General features: G+C 46.2%; 2 protein-coding genes across 5 annotated transcripts in view; one reads left to right on the forward strand and one right to left on the reverse strand.

Annotated features, from left to right (window-relative positions):
- Positions 1 to 334: 334 nt before the first annotated feature.
- Positions 335 to 20,915, reverse strand: part of LOC108237812 (zinc finger protein 281-like) — a 35,885-nt gene continuing 15,304 nt past the window's right edge. For 2 of the 4 annotated variants that reach the window (XM_025006634.2, XM_025006635.2), the window contains 8 exons: positions 19,064 to 19,257; positions 10,287 to 10,408; positions 7,845 to 8,293; positions 6,310 to 6,411; positions 5,832 to 5,958; positions 4,463 to 4,546; positions 4,263 to 4,381; positions 335 to 4,186 (listed from right to left, as the gene is read on the reverse strand). In XM_025006634.2, the coding sequence (XP_024862402.1) occupies positions 2,744 to 4,186; positions 4,263 to 4,381; positions 4,463 to 4,546; positions 5,832 to 5,958; positions 6,310 to 6,411; positions 7,845 to 8,243 (2,274 nt within the window). In that variant the 5' untranslated portion in view covers positions 8,244 to 8,293; positions 10,287 to 10,408; positions 19,064 to 19,257 and the 3' untranslated portion in view covers positions 335 to 2,743. Of the gene's footprint in view, positions 4,187 to 4,262; positions 4,382 to 4,462; positions 4,547 to 5,831; positions 5,959 to 6,309; positions 6,412 to 7,844; positions 8,294 to 10,286; positions 10,409 to 19,063; positions 19,530 to 20,915 lie in introns of those variants that run through there. The other 2 variants (XM_025006637.2, XM_037978743.1) reach the window with 2 other exon arrangements.
- kcnj19a (potassium inwardly rectifying channel subfamily J member 19a) overlaps positions 14,733 to 20,915 on the forward strand; it is a 14,221-nt gene continuing 8,038 nt past the window's right edge. The window contains exon 1 of the mRNA XM_017419488.3: positions 14,733 to 15,956. Coding sequence (XP_017274977.1) covers positions 15,291 to 15,956 — 666 coding nt within the window. The 5' untranslated portion in view covers positions 14,733 to 15,290. The remainder of the gene's footprint in view (positions 15,957 to 20,915) is intronic.

Raw genomic sequence — 20,915 nt, forward strand, 5'->3', positions numbered from 1 at the left:
GTTTTCTTTTCATAAATGAAATAAAAACTGCATTTTGTTTTCACTCAGGAGATGATCTAAAACGTGAACAAATACTTTTTCACAGCCCGGTTGTAGTGCACGTCTTTTCTGTTTAAGCCAGGAGGAGAAAATGTCTCAAAAAATAAAAACTAGACAAAAACCTCTGGATTAAAGACCGGTGACTCATATCGACTCAAACTGCAGGATGTTTAAGAGAACCAAGCAACATGTGATTTTAAAATCAAAACACCTCTTTTAAAGGAGCGTCGTCGCCCTCTGGTGGCCGAAGCGAAGAGAAAAGCTAGACCTCAAACAACCGACGGAGGCAGAGCACTTCATGGTAACAGCAGTTTTTATTACTTTGTCCTCATTCAGTCACTTTTTTTTTCCATTTGTTGAACAAACTAAGAGTTAAATGAGGCTGAAAGAACAAAAAATGAAAATTTGGCGGTGATACCAAAGTCGTTTTGAAACAATATTTGTACAGGTTTAGGTTCAATGTAGTGTTTGGTGGATTTTCTTTTTTTTTTTTGTAAACAGCAAAAAATAAAAGAAAATACAGTGATTGCAAAGTGGAGAGTTTGAACTGAAGGGACCGAACACTGACTGGCGTGAGACACACAAACTTCATGTAGAAAAAAAAAAAAAAATAAAAGTTATAAAAGTTTAAATATAATCGTACAGAAAGGTGACATCTTTACACACACAACATACAAACCTTCACGCCGTTGTCCCTGGTTTTCTGAGATGAGGTATACGTGAGGCTAATTCTTGTTTTTGCTCCTAAACATGGCGGCGCGTTGTTCTTGATATGACAGCATTGCATTTTTTTAAATCTCCCGCCGCGTCTAATGATTGCTTAAACAGCAGCAGAAACTTCGGGGCACAAAGAGGTTCGAAGACTCGTTTTGGAGAGCAGCAGAGCAAGATTCGTTTCCGGCACTCGAGTTTCAGCCGTTTCACCGCGGAAGACAGCGCAATTATTGTTGTCCCTTACAGGAAAAATTAAAAAAAGCGGACATTTAGTTACATCTAACGTTTACTAGACCTGTTCTCCGGAGGAAGAGGCACCCAGTTTCTAAAAGGGACGTACAAGCCAAAGATCTAAATGTGAACTAACTCCTGCTCGGCCACTTTTTAAACATTGAATCACGAAGGAGTCGATACAATCGCAGACCCTCTAAGGCAACTAAAACTAGTTGGGGTTCAATTACGTTTACATCATCCCCGATTAAATATGACTTTATTTTAAAAAGCCCCGCCGCTGCGCTACGCTAAACCCTCCCTTAAAAGTTAGACGAAAACTTTTCACATTACGACGCTCCCATCCCCAAAAATAAAACAAAAAAAGGCGTTTTCCCGCCCCTCGGACCTGATCTGCAAAACGCCGCCGCAGACGATCCGACGGCGGAGGAAAGCAGCTGGAGGTGCGACTCTGAGACTTCTACATAAATAAGAGGAAGAAGAAGAAGAGACGGCCATTCCACTGCTGTCCAACAGCAACACCTAAAGGCTGAGGAAGAGCTTCTGCTCTTTAAAAACAACAACTTTCAGCCCGTTCTCCTCGCAGCTTCAAGTTAGGGATGCACCGACGCCCGAGCCGGGTGTCGGTCCGATACCGCGAGTTTCTGACTGAGCACACGGGTCGGGAATATGCAGATCTGAGCCGGAGCTTCGGATGTGAGAGCGGCTCGTTGACGAGGCCATCGCTTCAAAACAGACTTTTTCAGAAATGCCGTCCGCTGAGTTATTGGTTTTCTAATATTATTTATATTCCAGCTTTTAGAGACATTATTAGGAGGACTGGTCTCTCCGCTGTGCTAAAAAATGACCATTAAATGCTTAAAAACAGATTTTTAACCTACAAATCAGCTGTGAATGAATTAAATTTGTAATTTGAGGTTTTAAGACTTATTTTAAGAGGTGTTATGGTATTTTTCAGTACTCTGTATTAATTTAAGCATTTTAAAAAGCTAACCGGTGGCGTCGGTGCATCCCTGCTTCAGATCTTCACCATGATTAAAACTGACTTTACATAATATATATTTTTATAAATATATATATATATAGATATTCATCTATATGGCCCTTATTGGAGAAAAGCAGAGTTTCACATTGACATTTAAAGTACCATAATCTCTATATTGCCAAGTAAAAAGTGTTTTCAGTGTTCGAACGAGCTGGCAGCTGTTTGTTTCTGTCCCTCTCAGTCGACGAGTTAGAAAACACGAAGAAAAATCATCTTCGTCGTTGCAAACTTCTGAGGAGGAGTTCTCACTGCCCACCGTGAGCTCCTCCTCTCAGCACGGTTTTTTTTTCCTGAGTAATACCTGTTACAAACATCTTTAATCTTTTTTTTTTTTTTGCCATTCAGTTCTGGGCGATTCCCTGCCATCGTGTTGATTTTTTTTTGTTTTGTTTTTTTTCTTAAATATTATTTTACACGTGTAAAGTTGAATTGCTCAGCCTACCGGAAAAGAAACGTCCCTGTGCTCGCCTGCACCCACTCCATACTTTCAGCTCATGATTACTACCTTTACGTCACAAATATGACCGAAAAAATTAACGAACGGTAAAAAAACTGCATTTGCAGGACGCCTCGCAGGCTTATTGTAGGAGGAAGAGTGGGCAGAAACAGAAATGTCACTTAAAAACAACATTACTAGTAATAATAATAATAATAATAATAAAATAGTAGCACAGAGAAATTAAAATAAGAAGCCAGACTCCCCCTCTCAGGCGCTCATCTGTAGCTTTGGCTTGTTGGTGTTTTGGAACCGGTACTTCCTGGCTCGTTAACGTCAGATAACAAACTACTATACCCTGAGAAATCAGACGCAGGCGTCCTTATCCTGTGCTCCACCCCGCCGCCAGAGTCCGCACCGTACGACAAGCCGTGGCCGTCTGACTTGAACTGGGAGCCGAAGGCCTGGGCGAAGTTCTCGATCTGGTAGGAAGGCTTGGAGGAGGCCAGCGGGTTCGCCGACGCCTGGTCCTTCTGGGCGCTTGGGTCGGACGGGCTCATCTGGTAGGATGCCGGCGGCGTGGAGGGGTGCCGTTTCTCCATCTGCTCGGTGAGCTCCTGAGACGGGGTGAGCTGCTGGTGCGCGGGGGCCTCCAGGGCGCTCAGGTGGAAGCCGTGCTGTGGGGACGAGCCCGTCAGCATCGCAAAGTGGGACTTTGGCACGGGCGGGCCGAAGCCGCAGTCCAGCGGGGACGTAGTGTAGATGCTCTTGTCGGCGTAGAGGAGGTTCCCCAGGTGGGAGCCGGTGAAGGGGGGAAGGAACGCGGCACTGTGGCTGGTGCGCTCCAAAGCCTGCAGCAGGAAGCGGGAGTATTCGTGCATCTTGTCTCCTGACGGGCTGGGGGCGTCGGTGCCGACCGCCGAGCCGGGGTTCAGCTCCATGTGCTGCTCGCCGAGGTCGAAGTGAATGTCGTGGTGCAAGCCGTCGGCTTTTTGGGTGTAGTGTTCGAGGAGGCTCTGCAGAACCTCGTCGGGGATCCCTGACTTGTCGAGGCTGAGAGGAACGTCGCCGTCCATGACGCTGGAAACGGAACCCTGAAGGTCAGACGGCTGCAGGGACATGTTAACACTGACATCATACTCGCTGCCGGCCCCTCCGGGAGCCGCGGGGCCCGAGGCGTTTGCATTGTTGGCTGCCTGAAGGTAGCGGCGCTTCTTCAGGAACTGCATGGCATCGTCGTAGTTGCTGCTGGTGGACTCCACCTTCGCCTCGCTGCCCTGCAGGAGGACGAGGCTTTCTGGCTCCAACAGTCCGCTCTTATTCTGCCCCAGACCCGCTTTGTCCAGGGTCTTACGGTTTGTCTTCTTGAAGGCCATCTTTGGAGCTTGGTGGCACTGTTGCATGCTGGGCCCCGGCTCAGTAGAGGAAGACACAGTTGGGTTCTCCACAGAGTACTCATGGACGCTGTAGCCTCCGGGTAAATCTCCGTGCATGTGCGGCGTTCTCGCTTGTCCTCCGTTTCCCTTCTTTTTCTTGCGCTCCCCTCCCTCCGCAGGATGTTTGGACTTTCCTCTCTTCCTGCCAGCGTTTCCCTGAGTGATTCCGAAGCTGCCCTGTCCCCCGTCTGCACAGCCCAGGTCCATCCCGGGATCCAGCCCCTTCTTCACGGCTTCTCCGCAGGTCCTCTTGTGCTTCAGAAGTCGATCTGTCCGCGAAAAATACTGGAGAAGAACACAAACCGTGAGTTCACACAGCATTAAAAGCCCGTTAACGACGAGGGTTTATGGCTCCACAGACCTGCTGGCAGGTCTCACATCTGTACGGCTTCTCGCCGCTGTGCGTCCTCTTGTGTCTCTCCATGTGGTACTTCTGGATGAACCGCATGTTGCACTGATCGCAGCAGAACGGCTTCTCTCCTGTTGCAGGAGAACAGCAAAGACCCGGGGTTAATCGCCGCCTGCCGCTTAAAGGAAATAAAGACGCAGAAAACCCCTCACCGCTATGGATCTTCTCGTGTCGCTGGAGGAGGTATTTCTGAATGAAGCTCATGTTGCACTGACTGCACCTGAAGGGTCTTTCACCTGGAAGAAAAACACAAAACACAAATTAAATCATTATTGTTTAAATGGTAACAAGCCTGACCAGCAGCTGTGAGTTTCCTGCCTTCTGGAGTCAACTTATAGTGATTTTATACGATATTAGTGAAGTTAAAGTTCCTGAAGAAGTTGGGAAAAGAACAAAGTGAAACAGACTCCACGCCACTCGTAATGCGACCTACAGCACACAACCTCAGAGTTATATTCCCTCCTAAAAAAAGAAAAAAAATCAATTTTCTAGATTACTGAACTGACACATTTACCAAAAAAACAGCTAAACACTCTCACACCTGGGAAATAAGAGACCAAACCAAGAAAATATGAATCTATTCCTAAATAAAAGCGCAGGGGAGAGGGATTCAAATTATAGGCAAAGATTTTATAAAATGGCAGATCTGGAACACGGCAGCACTGATGTGGACTTCAGTGATTTTATTATTTAAATTCATTTTTGTCGAGTCTCGTGCTTTAAAAGGAGGAGGAAAGTGGATGAGGAGACCTGAGTTTATCGTAAAACAGACCCTTCAGGATTTGGCGATGTTGCGATGGCAACTATTAACGCAAAATCAAGCAAACCCCGCAAAATCGCAACTTTAACCCAATATTTATTGTTTCTGAAGTGATTCGCCAGCGTTTCTGCGGTCTAGTCTCTTCTTTGTGGGTTTGTATAGCGTGGAATACAAAATAACCCCAAATAACTCAGGAAGAAGACACATGGCGTCACTTCCTGTTAACATCAGAATGCCGGGAGCGTGCAGGAGCAGCGACCGAAGCCAAAATGTGCGCTAATGCTTCACATTTGCCCACAAAGATTTCAGCAAACCAGTTTCCTCCCCAGCTGCAGCTGTTTTGCACGTCCTGCAGTGTAATCATGGAACATAAACGCATCGACAAACACTTTGTGTCTGCAAAACATGTGAGGAGAGCTGCAGACCAGGGACAATCCAGAACTGGTCATGAATGTCAGTTTAGAAGCTATCAAAGTTCTCAAATAAAGCACCTTTTGAGAATGTCAATGTTTGTTGGTAATTATCTTACAAAACTAGGAAGTATTTGTGCTTTATATATTAAAAGTTATAGTTTTTTATTGATTTTATTAAAAAAAGAATTGCAACTTTTAAGAAAATGCCCCACGAAATCAGGCATTTTAGCTGCAACAATCACAAAAAATGCCCGTGAAATCCTGGAGGGATTGATAAAAGAACTGAAGGTTCGTCCCTGTCGGTCAGAAAACACTAAATAAAATAAAGCTGCTGATTTTCAGGCTCACCTGTGTGAATGAGGACGTGTCTGCGGAGGTGGTACGAGCTCCTGAAGGACGCGGCGCAGTGTTCGCAGACGTGAGGCTTGTTTCCTGGAGACACGCTGCCTCCGTCCGGATCCAGCATCACCGACTGCTGCAGAACACAGAACCGTGAGCCCGTCTCACCCCTGCTTCGTCTTATTAAAAAAAACACTCTCAACCCACAGAAACGCTTAGAAATCTCTGTTTACACAGGTTAAATGTAGTTTTCTCAATATGAGGCTGGATTTTATTTTGAAAATCTAATGACAGCAGAACACAATCATCTGTTTACTTTAATCATCCGTCTTATTTGCTCAGTTTTAATCATATTCTGTCCTCGTGTCTCATTATTTGCATTTTATTGACCGCTGCTGGGATTATTAAAGTTTATTTATCTAAAGAACAAACATCCGTTCAGCCGCCCTTCTGGTACGGCCTGAAGTGAAATTAAAAGTTCGCAAACCTTCGCCTCGCTCCTCTTCTTCCTTGGCTTGGCCCCCTGTCCATCACCGAGTGACCTCCGACCTTTCCTCCCGGTGGCCTCTTTCTCTAACTGACTCGACAGCTGCGGGGGACGACAAAGGGAGACGGGGGAGAGCCGTGAGAGCGTGCCGCAACCAGGAAATCCCTCAAACCGAACGCTCGGAACGGCGCAGGGCAGCGTTTACGAGCTCCCGTACGCCTCTCCACCGTGCCGACACACTGGAAGTGACCCGGAGTTAATAAACTCTTCTTTCATTTCCTGCCTGCAAACCCACACGGAGACCGACGTGCACCTGCCGGGCTTCAAATGTTTGGGGTGAAAACAAGAAAAGAGTCGACTCCAAATAAAGAGATTCAGGTCCGACCGGCGGTTAAAAACACAAGAAGAGAAAAGAAACGTGCTTTCTGCTGTTTTTATTATCAGCTTTTGGCTTTTTGAGTTGACCAAAACTTGCTGAAGCTAAATTATGAAGCGAGATAATCTGTGTTTCCAGACAACTATAAAAAGCAGAGTTTTGTCCTCAGAGTGAAGATATTCCAATCTGTTCAATATTTAGCCCCGCTGACCTCTGTCGGCACGCTGTTCTAAGCAGAGCGGATGAATGAGGACAAAAGATGTCTGAAATGGAGTGCGAGCTGGAGCGGGACAGCTGTGTCCTCGCCGAGACGTCCTCATTCACGCCGAGGCCGGGTGACGTCGCCCTCCTGCCCCCAACACAGAAGCTGCTCCGGCTTCATGTGAGCTCCTGGGACAAAACAAGCGCCACGTATTTCTAAATGAAAAGAGTTTTCTGTTTTTTTTTAAAAGCATGTCTGGGTGCGTGTGGCTGATGATTAACAGACAAAAGAAAAAGGAGAAAGAGTCATAAATCTGACAGCTTCAGGAGCCTGAAAGGGAAAAAGAAAAAGTGGAAGGTTTTCTAGATGTTTTGTTCCAGAACTAATTATCTTTTAAAGTGGACAGCAGGAGAGTCAGCCATATTTGTTTTGGTTAACATGAGTTCCTTTCCCCAACAACAACAAAAACAGTTTAAAGTTGATTTCCCTGAAATAACGCTTGAATCTATTCAGAGTTTTTGTAGAGGACCACCTTCCAGAGAGGCGGGAGGATCTCAGATCACTGAATTAGTTTTATTTCGTGTTTATAAAAGTCCGTCTGTGTTTGTGAGAGATCGCTGCAGCAAAGAAACAGGCAGAATTTATAAATGGACCCACCGCCTCCCAGGTCAGAGTTTTAAACTGTGATCACCTGAAGCTGAGAAAGGGGCGACATTCCAGGCGTTCAGATCAAAGTTACGCCCGATGACGGCGGCTCTTAACGCTGAAACATCTCACAGCGTTAACGGCGCTTTGCGTGCGTGTTGGGTTGGACTCTCAGCTGATGACAAACCTAATTTTAATTTGTTTTGTGAAAACGCAAAGTTTGGAGAACCTTTCTCCACTTAAATATGTCCTAACTAACCGCTCTGACGTTCACCCATGAGTCAGACGTGACTTCGGTGTTCTTCTACTCACGATGCCCACGTTGAAGTCGTGCACCAGCAGTTTCTGGTTGTTGCCGCCGACGGTCACCTCCAGCAGCTCCGTGCTCTTCATCAGCCCTCCGGGGTAGAGCGGCAGGCGGTAATCGTGCTCCGACAGCTTCTCCTGTTTGATGCCCAGGGCGTGAATGTAGTCCCCCGCCCCGGCGCACCCCCGGCTCGCGCCCGCGCCGCAGTCCGGAGACTCGCGCTCCTTCTTCAGGATCAGATCTTGCGGCGGGAGCTCCTGCATGACGGCGTGGGTCGCCACCCGGGTGAAGCTGGTCACCGGGGGGAGGTGGCTGAACATAATCATCCCGCCTCCGAAGTTGGAGTCCATGTTCCCGTTGGAGAGCAGGAACTCGTTCCCTAGCTTGTCCTGAATGATGCTCATGCTGAAAGGCGGCCGAGCAGGAAAACTATCGGGTGGAAATCAGTTCCGTCCTGAAACGGCAGAAGGAAACGGGAACGATGCATTTAAAACATCTCGTTAAAATCAAATCTGTAAGAAGACACAAAAAACCCCCAGTCAAGTCAGGAATCAGAGCCGCGGCCTCGGAGCTCACCCTCCAGGTGCTTAGTGGGATTAAAGTGACGGTTTGTGGGTCAACAAAGACCTGCAGTCTGGACCAGAACCGGACTCTGCCTGGATCACGTTCTGTGATTCTGGGCCGCAGACGTCACGGCGCCGGCCGATCCGGACGACACGAAGCTGTGCGTTGAATCTGTTTTTGTTTTCCTGATCAGGTTGTGAGACTCTGTCATCCCGTCTGTGCGAGCTTATCTGGCGCCGAGCGTAAACAGCATTAGGGAGGACTGTTTGTCCACTCGCACAGCTGCAGCACAAACAAACCAACCAAACGGTCTTTTAATAGCTTTAAATCAGGACACTCGGAAACATCTGCGGGCGTTATTTTTAAACACATTTTCAGTGCATTTCGGCAGATTTACTTCCACCTTCCTGAGCTTTTCTTTTCAGCAGCAGACGCAAAACTGGACGGTAAGGTTTGAAGTTGACTCTGTCGGTCTGTTAGCGAAATATCTCATGAACCGGTGGACAGATTTTGATCCAATTCAACAGCGCTGCATCTAATCGACCCTTAGTCAACAAATAAATGGTTATAATCCATATAGTATTACAGAGAATGAGCTAAAATTTGGAGTATTAGTAGCTGAGAGTCATCCCCAACACATAATCCGAGCTCTAACACATCACACAGGATGGCGTCATTCACAAGGTTCGACCAAAACGCCTTCTCATCAGAAGACGATCGAAGTTTTATATGCTTCTATAGCAGAAACGCCTCAGAGAAACACGTTTTCAGGGCTTTTCAGCAAATTTACTTCCGTTTTCCTGAGATTTTCTTTCTGATTTGAGCTTAAACCCAAAGAGTTTGGTGTTTGGATTCAAAATTTTAGTTTAATTTAAAATCTGGACACTGGTTGTGAACCGTTCCTGACAGAAACTTGTCAATTGACCTAAAAGTATGGGACTAAATAAGTAAATAGCACTTTGAAACTAGGACTTATAGATCAGCGAGGAGGCAAACTGTGGGGAAACAATCTAAATCTTCATTTTCAAAGAAAATTTAAGCAAATCGACTTTGGGTTTTTTAACGAACCTGGCTGTTCTGGTTCTGCTCAACGAGCCGTTTTCCATTAAGTGTGTGAAATATGTGCACATTATTCAGGTTTTACGTGTTTTTTAAACAAGAAAGGGCAGAAATTCACTAAAAAGTGATGAAGAAGCATGAGCAGAAATTAGCTTAATTAACCACAAAAACGAGTTTTATTTAAATAAAACCCAGATAGCTGTGGTCTTCTGGGTTGTATCCCAGAGTGGCATACATCTCTCCACACTTTGAAATAAATTAAAATGATGATCTTTTTGTGAAATTAGCAGCAAGCTAACAGTTTTGCCTCCTTTGTGATTCAGGTTCAGCCAATAATTAATGAGAGACCAGGATCTGAGCTGATAAAACCTCTAAAACACTTAAAGATCTGAGCAAAACAAACAGCCACAACATGAGGGGAAAAAAACAATTTGTTAGCTTCAACACGGAGTTTAAAATAAATATTTATTCTTATTAGAAGCAGAGCTGGAAGAAGCCAGTTTGCGCTTAAAAATAAACGAAACCTGGTTGCATGTTTTCCTCTGGGCCTAATCCGGGTTGTTGGTTTTGTTTTTGTTTATTTTGGGACGTTTGTTTGCGTAGATCCAAGTGATGGAGAGACCCGGTTCCGACCCACACGAACTCCCGGCGAACAATGATGCTCGTCCGCCCCCCCAACCGTTAGCCTCCGAAGCTAACGCTAGCAGCTAGCCGGCGCTAACAATCGGAGCGCTTTCTTTTTTTTGTTTTGTTTTTTAATTTATTTTTGTCCCGGTTTAAGCCCGGATCCGAACAGGACATTAACGGCACGGGTTCGTCCTTACCGGTCCGGGACCATGACCCGCTGCTGTAGCTCCCCGTCAGCGGCTCTCTTTGACATCTAGAGCCCAAACATTGTTCTCCTGCAGCAGCGGGGCTCCTCCATCTTCCCTGGGCGCGGTGCATTCTGGGTAAAAACCCCAGAGACAGTTATAATAATCATAATAATAATAAACCCCAAATCATTTCCATCTGAATCCTTTCATTTAAATTAGACATAACATAATATTAATTTAATTAATTTAATTGACAATGTCTTTTATATTGATGAGAAAGCATTTATTAAATCAATATAGTCCAATAAATTACAAACCTCCAGATGATTAAATGTTTTATCTGGACTGTGCAAAAAACTCGAGTCATCCTTCATTATCGCCTGGCTCTGTATGCATGTGTCTGTTAGCAAAATATCTCTCGAACCAGCGTTAGATTTAAATAAAACTCAGAAAACTGATCAACGGATGAAAGTTTGCGGCTGAATTTCGTTATCAATCCAGCTCAAGATGGCCGCCACAGCTAACTGATGTTTAAGAACACAAACACGTCAACAACTCAGTCAGTTCTGCAGATAACGGCTTGGTGTGGTGGTATCTGAGAGCGATCCCAAACACGTAACCCGAGCTTTAACAAATCTTTACTGAAAACTGAACAAAATGTGAACAGATTTTAATGAAACTCTCAGACGTTAATCGCTGAATGCTCCGTCGGTTTTATAGACGCTGAGATAAAATTTGGTGTGGTAGTAGCTGAGAGTCATTCACAACACATACGCCGAGCGACACTTAGTGCACAACTCTGTCTGTTAGCAAAATATCTCATGAGCCACAGGGTGGAAGTAAGTGAAACACTTCAGAAAGTAATCAATGAATCTACATCCAGAACTCGTTAACATCTGGGGTCGCCCAATTCAACATGGCTGCCACAGCTAATCGACCTTACTGAGCACAAACATGGCTCTAACTTTACAGGTTAAGTTTGGTGTGGTAGTAGCTGAGAGTCGTTCAGAACACCTGCTCTGAGCGCTGACAGACTGAGTGATTTGGTTACAGGTTATATCTCTGGCCTGAAGGCAGGCGGGTGACAAGCATTCCTTCGAGGAATGTAGAGTCGTGTTCTGAAGGCAGAGCTGAAGATGTCGAGGTTCTCCTCGGGAGGGACAAGGACGGACAGGACTAGGAATGAGGTCATCAGGGGGACAGCACAGGTTGGAGGACTGGGAGATAAAGTTAGAGAGACTGAGACGGTCTGGACATGTGCAGAGGAGGGACAGAAGGACGTTAGAGACAAAGAGGAGACATCTGGATGCAGTTAGAGAGGACATGGAGGGAGTTGGAGGACAGAGTTAGATGGAGGAGGAGGAGGACTCGCCCGCTGAAAGACAAAGAAGAAGTTGTGAATCCTCAGTGTTGGACGTTGACTCCATGTAGACCTGAGGAACCTGCACAGAAACTGGGAGAACGTCAGAAAAGCAGAATTTTATTTTAGGGCACATAAAGGGCCGCTCTCCTGCCTGTTTTAGACGTGTTCTTGTTTTAAAACACCTGGTTTAAATGGACGACTTGTTGCCGTGCTCCTGGAGAACCTGATGATTTGGTGAGGAGGTGATTAAACCGTCTGAATCAGGAGCAGAAGAACCTGAAACTCCCAGGACAGCGGAGCCTCGAGGCCTGGAGGAGAGGGTTCAGAAATGAAACAAACGGCTGTCAGCTCTGACGACACAAAAACACGTCGATGCTCCTCGTTCTCGTCTCATGGAGCCACGAGGCTCAGTGATCTCCCCTCTGTCTTCGTACAACAGATGGCCGCCTGCGCTCTAATCCTCCCATCTCAGGGGATCACAGCTGTGTGCGAGCTCCCTCTGCTGAAAAACAAGTCCCCCCTCAGCTGTTGGAGATCTGCACGCTGAGGCGATCGGGTTCGGTTGAGTCACAGCTCCTTCGTTCGCCGCCGTACGGCGCCGAGCTTCTCTGAAGGCGGGGAGAAAGAACTTCTCAAAAATGTTTTTTAGTTTCTCAGATGTGCGGCATTAAATGTGCATATTTTAGGTGTTTTAAACACAAATGGTTGTCCTGAAAAAACATAAAACTGCCCGATAAGCAGTCAAAATGCAGCTTCATGGAAACGTTTATCTGCAAAACGTCTGTCGTCAAATCAAAAGTTAAATCCTAACATTTAAAACGACCTTTTGTTGCCTGATGTGAGTTTATTATCTTCACCTGAAACGGCTCAAACACCAGATCTGAAACGTGAAAGCAGGAAACTCAAATTTAATCTATTTTTATTTATTTATCACGTAAATCTGCCTCACCTTTATTCTCACACACATTCTGCTCTGACGGGAATGTGTTGCTGATAAAAAATAACAGTTTTTCTGCAATAAACTCGTCAGTTTTTATTTTCCTGATAAATATTTATCACCCAAAAGGCGAAAAAGGCCGGTCAATAAGGTTTTCATATCTCACGAACCGCAGGGCAGATTTTAATGCAACTTTCAGGGAAAATAAAACCCTGGATGAACATCTACAATTCAATATGGCTGCCACAGCCAACTGACCTGCAGATATTTACCTATAATTTGGTTTAACAGCAGCTGAGGGTGATTCACAACAATGAAAGATGTTGGGCGTTTTTATCGGCACACAGAAAAATACATATTCAACCACACAGACGCCCGTTTGAAGCTCTGACGCTCCTCTTCTGTCCTGTTTGGATGCTACTTTCTGCCGCCGACTGACTTCACTGTAAGTCCTGAAGAGCCAGAGATCTAACAGTATGAGCTAAGATAAACTAAACTAAACTAAATGTACAGGAAGGCTAAATAAGTAAGTCCTGATAAACCCAACAGAGCTTCTCAGTAAGAGCCAGAGGACTGATGAAGGAAACAGAAATGTAGACGCGGTGGCGTTAAAACCCGTCCACAAACCGTCCGCTTGTTTGATCCTCTCTTCTGCAGCTGAAAGTTAAAATGAAAGAAGCTTTCTGTATAATTCATTAGACTTCAAACGCACTAAAACCGAACGACAAAGACGGGATTACTTGCACGTTGCATCAGCTTCGAGTCTGTTCAGAATTAAAAGTCACGGCCGGCCTTCTTGTTAAAACCTCCGAACACGAGCGCACGTTTGAGTTTCATGTGGCGTGAACAAAACATCCCTTCAGCTGCTCTTTACATTAAAAACACGATGGAGGAATCGTTCAGATTTTAGCTGAGAGTTAAGGACCCTAACCCAAAGGGTCAAAGGTCGAGCCGGAAGCTGGTTTCACCTTCTTCTGCGCTGGTGTCAGGATTTGGGTTTATTGTTTCTACTGTAGTTCTGTTTTCTTTCTGGTTCAGTTTAACAAGTTCTTGTGTTTCTGGTTTTATTTTGGCGGTGTGTGATCTGTGTTTTGTTGTGTAATCCGCTCCTGAACACTTCCTGTTCCTGTCATTATTCACCCGTCACGCCCATCTCCACCTGTCCCCAGTTAGTGATCACCTCCCCAAATTTACCACCTGCCTTTAACGCCTGTTCATGTTCTTCACTTCCTCACTGGTTCATTTTTGCCGTCTGGTTACTTTTCATGTTCCCCACAACTTTTGGTTTTTGTTGTTTAGTTTCTGTCGCTGCCATGTCAATCTTTTGTTTTTGTTTGTTTATTTAAAATAAATTAGTTTTTTCTCTTGGAGCCCTTGGAGTCTGCCTGCATCTCAGGTCCAACCATCCGACCTCCAAATGCGACAGATGGTCCCAAAATAGTCATTTTAGGTCCGAAGAGGGTCCACATTTCCTGCTTTCTTTTAGTTTCAACCAAAGTAAGATTAAACAAAACGGCAGAGGTGAAGTTCAGTGAATCCACGAGGTCGGGGACCTCCACGGTGGTGCAGGCCGGAGCCCACATGGATTTTCATCCTGTCTCCTCTGCAGCTGAGCCCCAGGAGCCAAGGCTCGACCACCTTCGGGGAGGGTGCCCCGGTTTCCCTTTTCGGGGCGAGGAACTCTGATGCTCCTGGTGTTTGTCCTTGGAGGTTCCTGAAGAGACCCAGAACTGTCTGCTCTCTGGTCTGGGAACGCCTCAGGATCCCCCCGGAGCGACCCGACCACGGAGAAGTGGTAGAAGATGGATGAATGGAGGTTGAGTTCAGTCACAGGTGTTACTGGAAATTGATTAACAGATCCAAACTGAAACTCGTGCTTCTTTCTTCGTTGTTGGGGGAAAAAAGAGGCACGAGACGTTTTCCACAAAACTTCAGGGAAAAGAGGCGAATCTGATGCAACTAGATGTATTTAAAGAAACAGCACAAAAAACAAACATTCAGGATTGAAACAGGCGCTGTGAAGTTCCGAGCAGCAGCTGTAGTTTAGCTCCATCCAGTAGGTGGCGCCGTTCATCTTTTAAGCTCCTCCAAAAGCCTAAATGTTTACAATATTTGTGTTGTTTCATATAAGAGAACGAGCTGTGATGAGAAGAAGGTGCTCCCGTCAGGAACACGCGGATAAATGAGGCGTCTCGCGGCTGTGGACAGGATGAAGTCCCACGCGGCTGTGAGTGACCGGCTGAACTCCGCACAGATGAGGAGTCAAACTGCCCACCTCCTTCTGTCTCCTCTTGTGTAACTCCCACCCCCCTCTCTCTCTCTCTCTACATCTCCCTCTTCATCCTGAACATCCCGGCAGAAGCTGAATGGTTCCTGCGCCGCTCGGAGAGGAAGAGGAGGCTGAGCGGAGCGCGCGCGCGCGCGGGGAGGCGCTCAGATCCGCCACTGGCATGTAGAAGAACCGGACCAACTTGGGATTTTTATTATTTTTTTAAATATGAGGACACGTGCTGGGCTTTAGAAGTGTAGAAACATGAGTGATTTTGTCCCCAGTGGGTCTCGGGGTTCGCGGCGCGCGCTGAAGTGACCATGGCGCATTTTACGCACTGCAGGTAGCCGGAGTTTTGGAGGCAGACGCGCAACAAAACATGGATTAAACCGACTATTTTATTGTTATTTTTTGTTTTGTTTTTGTTACACCACGCGGGCTGACATGGCGGCACTCCGCAGGAAATTCGGGGAGGACTACCAGGTGGTCAACACGAACCGGGCGACCACCTTCTCGGCTCCAGCGAAGAAGAAACGGCAGCGCTTCGTGGATAAGAACGGCCGCTGCAACGTGCAGCACGGGAACCTGGGCGGGGAGACCAGCAGGTACCTGTCGGACCTCTTCACCACCCTGGTGGACCTGAAGTGGCGCTGGAACCTGCTCATCTTCATCCTCACCTACACCATCGCGTGGCTCGTCATGGCATCCATGTGGTGGATCATCGCCTACATCCGGGGGGATCTGAACCACGGACACAACTCGTCCTACACCCCCTGCGTGGCCAACGTCTACAACTTCCCCTCCGCCTTCCTCTTCTTCATCGAGACCGAGGCCACCATCGGCTACGGCCACCGCTACATCACGGAGAAGTGCCCCGAGGGCATCATCCTCTTCCTCTTCCAGTCGCTGCTGGGCTCCATCGTGGACGCCTTCCTCATCGGCTGCATGTTCATCAAGATGTCGCAGCCCAAGAAGCGCGCGGAGACGCTCATGTTCAGTCAGGACGCCGTGATTTCCCAGCGAGACGGGAAGCTGTGCCTGATGTTCCGGGTGGGCAACCTGCGCAACAGCCACATGGTGTCTGCGCAGATCCGCTGCAAGCTCATCAAGGTAAGGAGCAGAAGTTCAGCTGCGAGCTCCCACCTCCTGCAGCTGCTTTCAGCTCCTGCAGCTGCTTTCAGCTCCTGCAGCTGCTTTCAGCTCCTGCAGCTGTTTTCACCTCCTGCAGCTGCTTTCAGCTCCTGCAGCTGCTTTCACCTCCTGCAGCTGCTTTCAGCTCCTGCAGCTGCTTTCAGCTCCTGCAGCTGCTTTCAGCTCCTGCAGCTGCTTTCGCCTCTGCAGCTGCTTTCACCTCCTGCAGCTGCTTTCACCTCCTGCAGCTGTTTTCACCTCCTGCAGCTGCTTTCAGCTCCTGCAGCTGCTTTCAGCTCCTGCAGCTGTTTTCAGCTCCTGCAGCTGTTTTCACCTCCTGCAGCTGCTTTCAGCTCCTACAGCTGCTTTCAGCTCCTGCAGCTGCTTTCAGCTCCTGCAGCTGTTTTCACCTCCTGCAGCTGCTTTCAGCTCCTACAGCTGCTTTCAGCTCCTGCAGCTGCTTTCAGCTCCTGCAGCTGCTTTCACCTCTGCAGCTGCTTTCAGCTCCTGCAGCTGCTTTCACCTCTGCAGCTGAAAGACTCTGAGCTTTGAGGCACAGGAAGCTGGAGTTTCCTCGGCTGTGGAGAAGCTCAGATGTCCAGCAGCAGCCCTTCTTCGGCTGATGGGGAAGAAAACAGCCGAAGAAGTGACTAAATTAAAAAAAAATTGTCTGTTTTGGGAAAAAGCTGAGCTCGGTGAGAAATGAGACGCAGCTTGAGCAGAGCTGAAACTGAAGGGGTAGAGCTAAAAGAAGCAAAACAGCAGCTATAAGCTACATGTAGCTAAAAGATACATGTAGCACAAGGGGAGCTAAAAGCAGCAGAATGGTAGCTAGAAGGCAAACACACCACTGGGAGTTAAAAGAAGCAAACTGCAAGCTAAAAGTATTAAAATGGTAACTAAAAGCAGCAGAACAGTGGCTAAAAGCTAAAAGTAGCAAAAGGTTATTTAGACAGAACTTCAGCTAAAACCTAAAACTTTCAAAAGCTGAGCTAAAAGTAGCAGAACAGGAAGCTAAAAGCTAAATATTGCAAAATTCTAGTTAACAGCTAAATGTAGCAAAAGCTTGAAAAAAGTAGCATAATGGTAGCTACAAGGTAAAAGTACTACCAAAAGTAGCAAAAGGTTAACTAAAAGTTAAAGCAGCAGAATGGCAGCTTAAAGCTAAAGGTGCCAAAAAAATGAGCTAAAAGCTAAATGTAGCAAAGATGGCAAAACTTTAGCTAAAACCTACAAGTTTCAAAAGGCTAGCTAAAAGTAGCAGAATGGTAGATAAAAGCTAAAAGTAGTAAAAGGTTAGATAAAAAAATTAAAGCAGCAGAACGGTAGCTTAAAGCTAAAGGTACCAAAAAGGCTGAAGCTGAAATTAGCCGATTGGTTGGAAAAGTTAAAAATGGAGTCAGGAGCTGAAGCAGATTTCAGGTTTTTAAAGGAACTGATGAGATTTAAAAGTGTTTTAATTTACAAAATATAAAATGTTTTCAAAGTTATAAAAAACAAAAGTCACAGCATCCATTTCCTGGATGAAGTCGTTAAAAACGTACAGAAAAATAAAATAAAATAAAGAGTAACATGGAGTAAATGCTGAGTCAGCGTGGACGAGGACATCTCCGGAGGACAGAAGAAGAGGCGGGAAAACGGTGCCGCTGTGTTGGGTCTGAATCGTCTCGGCGGCGGCGGCGGCGCAGAAAGTCACCACGAGGCGCTTGGTTGACGTCTGAGACGGACAGACGAGCTTTTCCAGAACCGGTCCAAACAGCCCCCCCCCATCAGAACTCCACACAAACTGAAGCCGTCCTGTTAGAACGATCACGTGTCTTTAAATGAAACTACAACTGATTATCTCTTGGACTCAAATCAAGATGGCCGCCGTCAGCTGACCTTAGACAGCACAACAACGACCGTAACTCCGCTAGTTTTACGCTCATCGAGCTAAAATCATCATCCCCAACACACTTTAAGAGCTGCTGCTGTTTGGCTGTTAGTAAAATATCTCCTGAACCCTCCGGAGGTGACCATCTACGCCACGGTGAGTTTGACAGACATCGAGCTGTAATTATGTGTGGCGGTAGCTGAGAGTCGTTCACAGCAAACACTTCGAGGGCTAACAAGGCTTGATCTAAAACTCGGGTCGATGATAATGATTTTTTTTTTTCATTTTTCCATAAAGCAGCATCTAAAACTAGAAGAAAATCCAAATAATTGAGTCCTAAAAGTAGCCAAGGTTGTTTCCATCTTTTCAGACTGAAAGACTATTTAAACTCCGAACCGTTTCCAGCAGCTTCACGTTTGTTTTTACGCTCCCTCTCTGTGGGAAACAACAAACGCAGCTCCGGGCTTCTGTGGTCTAACCTTGTTCTTTTGCTTCAAAGACTCCCGTACTGCAGCTCCGCCAGAGCACAAACCACGTAAAACAAACAAAATCAGGTGAGTCACCGCAGAAACAAAAAAAAAACGCTTTCCAGGAGGCTGAGGAGCATAAAAACAGGATGAGGAGCTGAAATGTTTCCGTGCAGTCCCTGTTTGGAGGAGGTGGTGGAGCTGTTGAGCTGCAGGCCTCGTTCACTCGTGTCACTTCAGGTTTCTGACACAGGAACAGACTTTTAACGGTTTATAAACGGTTGTGAAAACTGTCTCGTTTTTCCCAGCTGATGCAGAGAAAGGAGCCGGCTCAGAGTCTCCTCCGGAAAAGGTTCAGAACAGGAGCCGGCGTTTAGCTTCTCAGCCCCGGTCAGAATTAAACTTTTATTCCGGGTCAGGTAAGATATTATCGCTCATAATCTGTCCCCAGAACCAGGAGCGTCAAACTGTCCTGGAGGTTTTAGGTTTTCCTCCTGCAGAAGAACGGACCCCCGAGGGTCAACAATCGCTTCAGGACTCTTTCTTTCCTGAGCTGTGGCTTTAAACGAAAACATAGAGAGCTGGTTGTTAGAGACACTTTCTCCTCAACAAAAAGGTTCAAATCTATAATCAGTCTTGTGTCGTGGTGCGTTCGAGGGCCTGTCATTAATCTGCGGTGACGCGTGGAAGCTGCAGACTGAAGTGCTGTGCTGTGTGGGTTAAAAGCCGCTCCGTGGAAAACTGACCTTTGGTTTCCGAGCGGCTCCGTGGCCGTCTGCCCACGGCGGCGCAGAGTTTCGGTTTCCCCCCTCAGTCCTTCGGTGATCCCCAGGAAGCCGTCGGCTGCTTTTTCTTGGCTGCGTTTTGAGCTCAAACTGCTGACATGTTGGCTGAGCTGGGCGGCAATCTGCTGCTCAGCTGCTCCGTAGTGAAAGCCCCCCTAAAAAAAACACAGAAAAATAATCATCAGACTTCTTAAACGAGGTTTATTTTTCACTTCATCGTATAATTTACTCTCTCGCCGATCAAATGAATGTTTCTAGCTTTATGGTAATCTTGCTGGTGGAGTTTGGACCGGCGGTGAGTCCGAGTCGACTGGAATCAGAGATCCGGGTGAAACGGACCAACGAGCCGTCAGTCAGAAGCGTCCCGGTGGAACATCACTGGGCCGGGGGATGGAAAGTGGACAGAAATGAAGAAATTTGTGTTTTTTTTTTTTTTTTAATAATATACATTTTCATTGCAGAAGCAGCGTGATCTATTTTAGAAACAAAGGAGGGAGTGAAATCACAGATGGCTGCAGAGCCACAAGCCCATTTATTCCAGGAAAGATTCAAATTTACAGGCAGGCTGAAGAGGCTCGACGTCCTGCAGACACTGATGAGCCTCAAAAACCAGAAAACCTGAAGAGTTTGTTTGTTTTTTATCACAGCTTCGTCTCGTTTCCTCACCAAGGAGCCAAACTCCGGGCTTTTATTGACGCACATTTCAGACGCAGGTTCTAGTCGGGGGGGAGAAAAAGAAATTCACACGTTACCTCTCCGATAATTTTTTTTTGCAAATAACGAGACAGCATTCAGGAGCCGGAGGATGTTTCCTCCTACGCACGCTGAAGGTGCGCATCAGCCTTTAATGTCAAGATTTCGAGAAAAAAAAATTCTTGAGTAATGCAGCGAGAGAACTATAATTTCCCAACAGCAGGACGACATTTCTCCCCACGCCCAGGAAGGTTCCAAACCTGCTTGAAATATTTTACACAAGTAGAAAAAAAATGTTTCAAACAGAAAACAGGCACCGATCTGTACGATTACGGTTCATTTTTGTTCTGAAAAGCGACCTATTAGTTCATATTTAGAAGCATTTTAATAACGGCATCTTTAACTGTCCAGGTTTTATTATCGGATTCGGCGTCATTTAAGTCTAAATGTTTTGGTTTTACACGATGATGTGTTCAACTGCCTGTTAGCAAAATAACTCATGAACCGCTGGACACATTTTATTGAAACCTTCAGGAATGAACCACTGGATCCACGTCTACAACTCATTAACGTTTGGAGTCGACCTGATTCAACGAGGCTGCCGTAGATCGCCATCTTTGGCAAACAGGAAAAAGGCTGCCGATCAGTCGGTGGTGCAGATGTTGATTAAAAGTTCGGCGTGGGAGTAGATGAGGGTCATCCCCAACGCGTACTCTGAGCTCTGACAGATCGTGCAGGAGAGGGAGGTGATTTATCCCTAATCCAAGTCACCGTTTGCCTAAATCTGACCCAACTCTGACTGAAAATCAAGTCAACAACATGAGAAACATTTAAGGCTGCGACACTCAGACGTTCGCTGGTCTTTAAATGACAATTTCCTCCTTAAGATTTTTCATACATAAGACAATCCCTCCAGGATTTCGCGGGCATTTTTTGTGATTGTTGCTAAAATGCCTGATTTCGTGGAGTTTTTTTTTTTACTAAAATCAATAAACAACCATAACTTTTAATATATAAACCAAAAATACTTCCTAGTTTTGTAAGATAATTCCCAACAAACACTGACATTCTCAAAAGGTGCTTTATTTGAGAACTTTGAGAGCTTCTAAACTGACATTCA

This window comes from Kryptolebias marmoratus, linkage group LG12, assembly GCF_001649575.2.
Source record: "Kryptolebias marmoratus isolate JLee-2015 linkage group LG12, ASM164957v2, whole genome shotgun sequence".
Classification (NCBI taxonomy): domain Eukaryota; kingdom Metazoa; phylum Chordata; class Actinopteri; order Cyprinodontiformes; family Rivulidae; genus Kryptolebias; species Kryptolebias marmoratus.